The sequence below is a fragment of the Pelobates fuscus genome, chromosome 9 (assembly GCF_036172605.1).
Source record: "Pelobates fuscus isolate aPelFus1 chromosome 9, aPelFus1.pri, whole genome shotgun sequence".
Classification (NCBI taxonomy): Eukaryota; Metazoa; Chordata; class Amphibia; order Anura; family Pelobatidae; genus Pelobates; species Pelobates fuscus.
In genome coordinates, this window is record NC_086325.1 from 70,726,236 (window position 1) to 70,738,004 (window position 11,769).

Here is an 11,769-nt window from a genome sequence, read left to right on the forward strand (position 1 = left end):
GGTTACCAGGATGTGAAAGGAGGTGACAGATACCTGGGTCTCCGGTAGTAACTGCTCCTCCCCCCACTAAATGAGTAATACGTGACAGATATAATTTGAGTGATACACTACAGGTGCACTAAACTACAATACAGCTCACATCATGCTCAGCCAGCCACCAATACTTCCTCTCTGAATAGAGGTCTGTACCCCCAATTCCCCCATCCTAAGTTATTTCTGAAATAAATAAATAAAAAAATACTTGAAAAGGGCGCAAGCAAACTTCTATTATTATTCAGTAATGAATTCAGTACGACACAGGGAGGATATGAGCTTGATTAACCTGTACCAGGAAAGACAGGCTGGAAATTCCGCAAGCTGAGGAAGCAATAGAGGACCTGGGCGTGAGCTGCAATCTCCCGCTGTATAAATTGAGACAGCACTGTGCTCACTGCAGATGTAGCTTACTGACAGCTAAAACAGCTACAAAATGACTGAATCAGAGCGAAGGGGAGAGTCACTCCATTACAGTATCGGCATCTTGGCTACTAGTGCAGGTAGGAAAACCTGTACAGCGGTAACATATTATAGCTTAGACAGCTGTCCCTGTACATATCATTCTGTGTTCATACACGTAGCTTTATAAAGACCTTATTGCAGAGCCAAGTGCAAAGAAGCTGTGATAGACCATATTAGGGAGATCTATCCCATATTAGGGAGATGTATCTCATATTAGAGAGATGTATCCCATATTAGGGAGATGTATCCCAGATTAGGGAGATGCTCTGAGGCAACGTTCTAAATAAGAAGCTGTCACCATGGAAACTAATAATAGAACGTTTTCAAAGTAACGAACACTTTACTCCAGTATAGCACCTGTTTTAACTTAAAAGTGTTGAAATTAAGTCAGATTTACACCCCCAGTGTGTTTCCTAAATTTTACCCTGCGTCACATGTTTTATCTATCTGTTATGAGTGTTTGACTGTGTAAATATGATATTAATTGTATGTCAAAAATATGTTTTAGGATCGCTGCTTCTCGCTATACATCATTACAGCAGAGCCACCACCGATAATCTCATCTCCAGCTCAGCTCTGGGTATCCTGCTCCTTATCTTAGCAGCTGTCTTGGTGTATGCAGGTATGTGTTTCAAAACGTTCTCATGGTAGTTGAGACAGAGATAAACCTAATAATATTGTGATAACGTTTCAGAATAGAACAAGTTATATGTGTGACTGCAACTAGAATTGTAATGATAGTATTGTTGTGGAGATGATTTCATTTTAATTCTTTCTGCCTCTCGAAATGAAAATATTCTGACAAGTAATTTGGGGGTATTACAAGCAAATAGGAGGAAATAAGTAAGAAATTGGTGGTGTAAGATTCCAGTGAGTTTTAATAGGAGAGCTACTGTACGAATATTTTATGAATGATCTCAGCACCAAAATCGCTTATTTTTAATGCAGTGAATTTATGGCACAGATGCTGCCCCCTGCAGCCTTGGTATTGTAAAGAGTACAGTTTTCTGATAAAGGGCACAAATTTACAGTTTGCTGTTTCGGGGTATACCAGTGGCTTTCAGAGGGCATTAGGGACTTTTGACCAATATAGATCCAGTCATTGAATCTGATGTCTGGAGTTAGCATGCGATGTATTCTGATGGCAGATGCTGTGTGAGTCCACAGCATTTGTATCAGAAACATTTGATTGGCAGATCACTGCTTTTGAGTGGATGAGAAGAATCCTACTGTACAAAAGTCATCATATATATAATGTTTTAGACATTTCAATGTGAGATACACATAAAGTGTTTACAAATGTGGTTTAATTTCTTCTGATGTGTTAAAGCTCTAAATGTACTTCTTTCACACAGGAATCCGGAAAAGCTATGGAAACATTTCACTTTGTGTCACATTTTACTGGACTGTGTCATCTCTCTGGTGTGGTTCTGGAGTCAACTTCATACTGGCAGGAAACAATGTCCTGGCTGTAACAGACTTGAAGAATGCTATGGTTCCAGGGCTAGCAGCTTTCACATTAGGGCTATTTATTATTGGGATTGTGGGAATCCTTCAGAGTGAAGCTGTTGTTGCTTTGATGGCTTTTGCTCTTTCCTTGTCATCTGCTCATGAAATTGCAATGTTCTATAACAGCAGTGTTGGTCCTTCTGCTATTGCCTGTAACTATCTAATTGTCACTTTCATTGGGGTTTACTTTTTCAGTGGTCGGGCTCTCTTCTACCTCATTAAGGGGAAAGTTAGACTGCCAGGAACAGACTTGTCTAAAACGAAAGGTAAAGCTCAAGGTGCAGTAGTGCAAAATTCCAATAAAGTAGAACTGGCAACCACTTGCCTTTTGCTTAACATGGTAGCCTCTAGTGTTTTTGGTTGTCGACTTCTACTGATAACAAATAATCTATTTATTGGCCAAGTGGCATGGCTTTGGACTGCCGCCGTCTACCAGACAGGCTTATGCATTTTGTCATACCGTTCTTACAAAATGGTCGATGCCACATGCTTTGCTTTTTTCTCCATTTTGAGATTTGCTGAAGGTTACTCACTTTTACACCAATACTTGGAGACAGGGGATCTAAATTTCCCGGTTCCTCTATTTGTAGTTTTTTCCATCCTATTTTTTGTCATGTCGCTTTTCACATGCATAAAAAATTTGGCGGATTGTGTGTATTTACTTTTTTTTGTTGCGTACTGCATTGCCTTGGCCTGTAATCCCAGTGCTTTTTTCCACGTGGGGTCACAAGGCGTTAACGTCGCCATCTATGTGGTGTCTGCAGTACTGGTTCTCATTAAGCTCTTCAATGGAAAGTCTTCAGCGCAGATCCCAACCGGTGAAGGAACCCTTCAAAAATTGTTTATAGGCAAAAACTTTATAAAACTTCGTCAAGGAAAGGACGTCAATGAACCGTTCCTTGGCTACTCAAAGTATATTGATGCTGATGTGCTTGCACATGCGGGCAGTGTTATTGCAGCTTTTGCTATTACAATGCCCGGTAACCCGTCAGCACCTCTTGTTACAGTAGTGTTACCGTGGGTAGTAGTCGCAGGAGGACTTTATAATCTAATATGTGGATCTGTTGCTTTCTCGCGTGGAAAGACTCTTGAGAGTAGTGCTTTTATTTTATATGGCATAATGTGGGTTATCTGGGGAATTACTCGATATGGTGGTCTTTATGGACCAGATAGAGGTTTCAACTCTGCTGTAGGTATTATCTGTTTTATTCTCTTCAACAGCTTCATTCTCTTTACTACACTTTTCTTATCAATAGCTTGGTTTCTTAATTCTCTGACCTTTCAACTTATCCTCATTAGCTTTCTTCTAGACTCACTCAATAGCTTGCCAGCCGGCTTTGATATTGCTGTTACTATTATATTTGGCTTAGTTAGTTTCTATTGCTTTTTTGCAACTTTATTTAACAGCACTTTTGAAGGATTCCAAATCCCCATTGGTAGCCCTTTTATAAAAATTAGTGGCTTTACAAAAGTAAAGTCAAAGTGCCCTCATCTGATTTCCACAAGGACCAGTTCAGTCCAACAGATTGCAGGTAATTAGAAGTTCAGAATTACAGTTATTCTACAAAAAGAGGAAACTATTAAATGTTTCCTGCTTATTGTATCAGAGAGCTGGAAGTCTTATCTTACTCAAACCTAAAGCAATCTTTTATTCCAACACTATTTTTTGCTAGCAATAATCATTTTAGCTGACCTGTCATATGCGTGTTTGTTTTATTTTTTAAGAATCAGGTAAAACAAAGCACACACAGGATTATTGGATAAAGATGTTCAAAGTGAATTCAAATGTAAGCTGAATTGGGACAATTCCAAAAGTCAGCTATGCTTTCAGTTCTCCCTTTAGCAAATAATCCTGAGAGATTGCATCCACTAAGTCAACCTTCAACCTCAATTTTACTGTTAGCCTCAAATCACAATCTGTTTTAAACAGTTATCTTTGTTATGTTTGGAAGTTTGTAATGTTTAAGAGTTATAAATGAAATCTGTTAAGTGCAGCAATTCACAACAGTTATCCCCATCGAAGTAGGCAATTCATTTAGATATCATAACTTCTTTTTTTAGATATTATGAAAAATGGTGGCATATGTGGAATCCCAACTGATACCGTGTATGTTTTGGTGGCTGCCTGCAACCAGCCAGATGCAGTGGAGAAAGCTTACAAGTATGTACCACTACTGTTTGCAGTATATAAAATGTAAATTGTTTAAGAATCTGACTCTTTAGGGACTTTCATGAGTTAAAGGAAAACTCCAAGCACCATACCCACTAAGGTTTATCGAAGTTTAAAGGGTTTCGGGTGCATAACTCAGTGTGTGTTTAATCCATGTAAACACTTGTACAACTAATGAGGAAGTGAAATTTCCACAATATGATATCACCTGCAAAAGGTGCGGGTGTTTGGTGCCAGCGAATCACTTGCAAATAATTTTACAAAAAAGGAGTATTTTAACCCATATTCTCCTAGCTCACTAACCACTACAATAAGCACTACATTTTTCTGTAAATGTTGTGGTTCTTGGAGTGTCTCTTTAATCTAATTTGCCGTTAAAGGACCACTATAGGCACCCAGACCACTTCAGCTCAATGAAGTGGTCTGGGTGCCAGGTACATCTAGGGTTAACTCTGCAGCTGTAAACATAGCAGTTTCAGAGAAACTGCTATGTTAACATAAGTGTTAATCCAGCCTCTATTGGCTGTTTCACTGATTGTTGCTAGAGGCGCTTCCGCGCTTCTCACTGTGATTTTCACAGTGAGAAGACACTGGACGTTCATAGGAAAGCATTGAGAATGCTTTCCTATGGACTGATTGAATGCGCGCACGGCTCTTGCCGCACATGCGCATTCAGTGATGACGTCAGAAGAGGGAGGAGATTTCCCCAGCGCCGAGGGAGCCCGGCGCTGGAGAAAGGTAAGTGATTAACCCCTTCCTCCCCCTTCAGCCCGGCGGGAGTGGAACCCTGAGGTTGGGGGGGGCCCAAACACCCTATAGTGCCAGGAAAAACGAGTTTGTTTTCCTGGCACTATAGTGGTCCTTTAAATTGAATCATTTCAGCATTTTATCAATGTCCATTATGTCAGATTGGACATGTTATATGTAACTTGTGAATCAACTTTTGAAATCATTTAATCACTTCCTTTTTATAAACAGATTTCAAACCAGATTACAGATTTAATCTGCAATAAATAAAATAAAAGTTAACATTAACGGTCTTTCTAAACCACTACTGATATTCACTGTATTTATATTTATTTTTTACTTCTAACATAGAACAAAGCGTCAGGCTCAAGATCGGCCAATGTCACTTTGGATATCTAGTCTAAAGCAACTAGAACAAGCAAAGCATTTGTTTAGCCCTATTTTGTGGGACTTCATGGAGGCAGCCTGGCCATCTTCAATCAGTTTGGTTATCCCAAGAGGTGAGCACATATTTGGAAAACGGTTTTGAACTTCATATTTTCTAAACAAAACCAAAAAATGTTTTAAATCCAGACCTGTGTATTACATTATATCATTGTATCTACATTTTTATTTATAAATTCACTTAACACTTAAATTGGTGTTCACATATGTAAATATTTAAGCTCATATATAGTTTCTTGTATTATAGGTGAATGGCTGGATTTCTTGGGAGCCAAGGACTCGTCAAAATATATTGGGACCCCCCAAAGTATTGCCATTCGGATCCCAGACTGCACAATAACAACACATCTGATTGATATGGTGAGATTAAAAACACAATATATTTCCGGCCAAAAACAGGCACATGTCTCTGACTGTCTCTCTATCTGTCCTTCTATCCATTTAAACATTGCTTAAATCCATTTTAGAAAATGCATGAATTTGTTTAATTTATTTTTTAGGTTGGCCCTATTGCTGTTACATCAGCCAATCCATCAGGAGAAGCAGATACAACACATCACAATCAAGTCTATGCAAAGTTAGGAGAAAAAGTAAGCTATGGCTTGATGTAACACTCTAACACTGTAATATTCTTACTTAATAATCACCAAAAAAAAAAAAACTAAAATTAATGTGTAATAACAGGTTGATGGCGTTCTATGTGATGGTGCGTCCCCAGAAAATATCGCCTCTACGGTGGTGGACTGCACAAAAATCGAGAGTGGAATCATTCAATTCTTCAGGGTTGGCATTGTACCAAAATCACAGGTAAATCAAGAGAAAAATTAACTTGTACTAAATATAAAGATGAATGAGTCCAGAGAGAAGGTACACAAAGGATGGAGGGTGCATAATCGGAAAAAGGAATCCTATAGAATGTGGCAGTAACTACTGGTTCAAAATCTGGAAACAGTTACTGTCCCCATTTAAAAAAAAAAAAGATGCTTCTAAGAAAGAGGAGAGTTGTCTATAAAGTAATAAACACTTAGAATAAAGTCAGTTGTCTAAGCTAAATGAACGGACTATCCCTGAGTTAATAAAAAAAACACTTTATTGTAGATTATGTTAACAGTTTAATAGTTATACTTCAAAGTATTTCAGAAGCAGAGGCCCTGGGGAAACGCTACTTGCTGGAGCTAAGCTATGCCAAAGAAACACCTTCTGGCTGTCTGACTGATAACCAGGCAGGTGTAACAGATTTCAATAATAAACGTGAAAATTTCTATTGAAATCGTCACTTTGAGAAAAGGAAAAAAAAAACAAAAAAAAAGAAGAGAGGGAGAGACATACTCTACACTAGAGGAGTGATCCTTTAATTATTACTGAGCCATACATGTATAACATAAAACTAACCTGCTCACACTCATTGATGAACTAATCACATTAGGCTTGCAACACCGAGGTTAAAATCATAAAGTTAGTTGCTTTTCCTTTCTCAGATTGTTTATTTACGTAATTTGCATAATGAAATGGCAGAGAGGAACAAGCACACATAAGTGGCCTGTCTATGCGTGTCTGTCTGTGTTTGTGTCTGTCTCTGTTTGCAAACACTCATCCATCTGTCCCAAAACTGGAATTAGCCATTAGCAACAAAGCTCAGCATCTAGTAGGCTGTAGTGATTAATTTTGCCCATGAGAAATCCCCCATAACACAGTTCTAGTAACTGTCAAGGAGTAATATGAACATTTGGAACATGCAAATATTTATCGTGAGACTTATGGACAAAAGGTACCTACACTTCTTAAACATTGGTGACTAATAGGAGGGTAGCTGCTCTTTGAAATTAATCTTACGTGCATAATTCTCTCTAATGGTGTGTATTGCCTGTTACTGGCATAGATACCAGATACCAGGGTTTCTGACATGTTCTAGAGATCGGAGAGATCACAGTATTACTCGTGGACCTTTTCTGGGCATCCATGGTCCCATTGATACAATGTACACAAATAAAATTTATGCCAAGCTCAGCAGGGAGATGGAAAACATAAATTAACTTCACATTATAAAAAAACATGAGAATTCAAAAGGAGTGATTTTAATGCATCTGTATGGTAGCTATTTGGCACAAACATAGATGCCTAAAAATGGTTAGGCACATTGTAAGACAATTTTTATTATAAATGTGCATAAAGCAATTCTAAATCTGGGAGCTTGTCAAGTAAGAGTTTATTTTTTATTTTCTTTGTCTGTTGTCTAATTGCATTTCTCTGTTTTTCTTTTTTTTTTAGGTACTACAGATATTAAACCAAGTTCAACAAAAGAGCAAACTAGGCTGTGATAATCATGCCTTCTCTGCTTCTATCGAGAATCTCACCGAAGGGTTTGACAATTCACAAGAGACTCAAAACACAAACTGTGACAATAACGGACAAAAAACTTATATCAATGGTGGATACACTGCAGATGAAGACGAAGAAAAATGATTACACTTTTATAACAAATGTTCTTAACAAAACAACACAAACATCAAAATTAGACAACTTTCCACCTGTATGTGCATGAGCTGGTCTCATGGACACAAAGTTCAAATATATATATATTTTTTTTAAATATGTATTTTGTTAATGAATAATCTGCCATTTTGTATATATAATTATTTATATAATATTTGTAAAGCATGTTGTGTCTATTAAAATATATATTTTTTAAGAATTAGTGATCGTCCTTCTTTTATTGTTCATGACATTTGATTATAGACCTTGTGTGTTAGTGATGTTTAATCAACTATGTAACAGTGACAAGTGGTACAATACAATATACACACTACTATGGACAGTAACCGTAGTGAAATGTATAAAAGTACTTAACTTAATTGTAATACAGCCTCCCAAGATCGCTACCCAGAGAAGACGACCTTTTCATACAAAGATAACCAAAAAGCAACACAGAACTTCGGGATACGGCTGGAAGTTAATAGAATAGAGTAGAATATATCGCTCATAGGGTGCCTCCCCTAGATGGATTGGGGGGTTGGTAATCCCTTGGCTCCGTTATCGGCTTCCTTAATGATGCTCAGGACTCCAAACGGGTAATGGTAGAAAACGATGTTTTTTATTGATTAAAAGTGAATAATCACCATCAATATAAAATATATTAAAAAGAAAAAACGGTATGGTCCTACGCGTTTCGTTCTGCAAAGAACTTCATCAGGGACCGTATACAGAATAAAGTAAAATCAATATGCAATTACAGCATGTGAAAAATACATCCTATTCCCCCCATCCCCAAGTCCTCTTTAAATAGGGCTACTCCCTATGTCCATTGGTGGTTCCGTGGGTGGTGTCCAGTATCCGTTGCTTGATAGGTTCCATGAGGGAGCTGGACAGCTGCTTTCTATCTCCTTCATATTGCTGTAATCAAATTTTGGCGCGTTCGGCTAACCGGAACCGGAAGTGGGAATTGAACCGCACTTCCGCGTTCCACTTGCGTTCCATTTGCGTTCCACCAGCGGTTCATATGCGTTCCACCTTCGTTATAATTCAGCACAAATATATAACCGGAAAAAACAATATATTCTATCTACTGAAGAGAAAATAATATTAATAACCTTATTGATTGCATATTTTTGTGAGATTAGTAACAATTGTTTGCATAATCAATCGCTTATTGTCTGCTATGTTGAACAGTGACACACACTATTTCTTAAAGTGAAAGATGAACAAAATAAAAAAATTTTTGGTGTATATGGACTTAACAGGAAAAAACATATATACAAAGTGTAACATACACAACTGGACTATATAGTATATATATTCATATTCATTGATTTGTTCATATGTGATCAATGTCGTAAGAATAAATTTTAAGAATAATAAATTTTGTGAATAATATATTTTATTTTTTGTGAATAATATATTTTTATATTTTAATCAATTTAGGTCAATTTTGTGATGTACCCAAAAAAATCTCCAGTGTAAGATGGAGTTATAGTACGTTTTAATCAATTTTATGATCTACCTATGGAAAAAATCTCCAATATTAAGTGGAGTTATATATATATTTAATATCCCAAATCAATATCCACTGATTTATTGAGATGTGATTGGTGCCACAAAAGTGATTTAATGATAGTTAATTTTAAAATTAGTGCATTTTTTTTAGATTTTGTGATGTTCCTATAGAAAAAATCTCCAATATTGGGTGGAGTTACACATATATCTAATGTCCCAAATAATGGGGTTATTTCCTAGCATTTTATTATCAAATATAAGTAGAGTAATATTTTTAGAATTCCTACCTAATTGCAGAGTATAACAAATTAATACTCCCTAATACGATTTTGACTAATATACGTGATGAACAGTCTAATTGTGCATGTTCGTCCACATATCCCATATAGAAAAAGAATATATATATTAGAAAATAACAGAAACCCAATAAAATAAGATACATAAAAAACTTAATCCAGAAAACAAACCAAGTCAATACCAATGTTGAGACCCTTAGGCTCTAGGGTTTTCAACTTGTGTATCCAGAAGGTTTCCCTCTGGGATAACTTCTGGATTCTATCACCCCCTCGCCAGAATGGAAAAACTCTTTCAATGCCCATAAAACTAAATTCCTGGAAAGAAAATGATGGACAATTGGAACAGTGGGCCGAAACTGAATGAGTTGGGATTTTTTTCTTGATGTTATTTAGATGTTCAAGTATTCTAACCTTTAGAATCCTCTTTGTCCGTCCAACGTACTGTTTGCCACACGGACATTGTAGTAGATAAACCACATAGTCCATGTGGCAACTAATTTCAGATTTCACCTTAAATGTTTCCCCTGTGATGTTACTATGAAAGGCCTTGGTTTTAAGTGATGATGTGATGGTGCAGGCTTTACAGGTTCCACAGCCTCTAAAAAAGCCAATGGTCGAAGAAAAATGGGTATTAGGATGTTTAATGGCATAGCTGGGAGCCAATAGATTCTTAAAATTCTTATTCTTTTTGTAGATCACCATAGGGCGGTCTGATAGAGACCCTCCTAAAACTGGGACCTGGAGTAGAATGGGCCAGAATTCCTGTAGACTTTTTTTAATTTTATGATGATCAGTATTATATTGGGTTATGAAAGATGATTTAAAGTTTTGGTTTTCATTCACCCTACTTTTGTCTTCTAACAAAGAACTACGCTGCACTGAGCTAATAGAACGGATTTCTCTATCCAGGGAATTTTTATTGTAGCCCCTATCGGTAGCAAACTAGGCTGTGATAATCATGCCTTCTCTGCTTCTATCGAGAATCTCACCGAAGGGTTTGACAATTCACAAGAGACTCAAAACACAAACTGTGACAATAACGGACAAAAAACTTATATCAATGGTGGATACACTGCAGATGAAGACGAAGAAAAATGATTACACTTTTATAACAAATGTTCTTAACAAAACAACACAAACATCAAAATTAGACAACTTTCCACCTGTATGTGCATGAGCTGGTCTCATGGACACAAAGTTCAAATATATATATATTTTTTTTAAATATGTATTTTGTTAATGAATAATCTGCCATTTTGTATATATAATTATTTATATAATATTTGTAAAGCATGTTGTGTCTATTAAAATATATATTTTTTAAGAATTAGTGATCGTCCTTCTTTTATTGTTCATGACATTTGATTATAGACCTTGTGTGTTAGTGATGTTTAATCAACTATGTAACAGTGACAACTGGAATATAGTGTGCTCCATACTATCATGTAGATGGTTAAAACAACTTAATAACACACACAGAAAATTAAAGTAGCCAACTTCTGAAACAGGAAGTCATGAGTCTGGTTGGAGTACTTTTGGCCACGGTACTTATGAAATGGTAATGGTAAAAAAGATATCGGAGAACAATCTATGTTTAAGAACCCAAAATTAGTTGTTTGTGTAGACTGCAGTGTGTTATAAATGTGCTGTGCATGATATAACAACACAATTAGCTAATATGAAATTAATTACACAATAAAAATCATACAACCTAAAGAGGTGGAGCTACAAAATAAATTCAAAAAATATTTCACAAAATAACATTTAAAGCAATTTAAATAAATATTAATTAACACCTATCCTCTGGACGTTTACTGGTGGGTAATATGTTAAAGAGCCTGTAATAAAAAACAAAGTGCAAAAATATCAAACACTTAGGTCAAAATGAAACAGTCCAATAATCAGCAAGAAGTCACAACACAAATGCCACAGCCATACGTAATGCGCCATGAAGTTCTGTTGCCTGTCATTTTACAGTAGGTCTTGTAGCACAAATACATTTAAAGTGTTTGACGAAAGTGTTGCAACATCTCAATTGGCACAAAGTAATGATTCTTGTTCCATATACTGACTGAAGTTAATATTAATAGTTTTATTTATTTTTAGTAAATAAAT

General features: G+C 36.4%; 1 protein-coding gene across 1 annotated transcript; it reads left to right on the top strand.

The window, feature by feature from the left end:
- The first annotated feature begins 446 nt into the window (after positions 1-446).
- On the top strand, positions 447-7,977 carry LOC134573768 (uncharacterized). The gene is made up of 9 exons (XM_063433546.1): positions 447-536; positions 1,007-1,120; positions 1,854-3,539; positions 4,069-4,168; positions 5,276-5,424; positions 5,616-5,728; positions 5,869-5,958; positions 6,053-6,175; positions 7,637-7,977. Exons 1-9 carry the CDS (start codon positions 470-472, stop codon positions 7,829-7,831), a joined length of 2,637 nt encoding a protein of 878 aa, XP_063289616.1. The 5' UTR covers positions 447-469; the 3' UTR covers positions 7,832-7,977.
- The last annotated feature ends 3,792 nt before the right edge of the window (positions 7,978-11,769 follow it).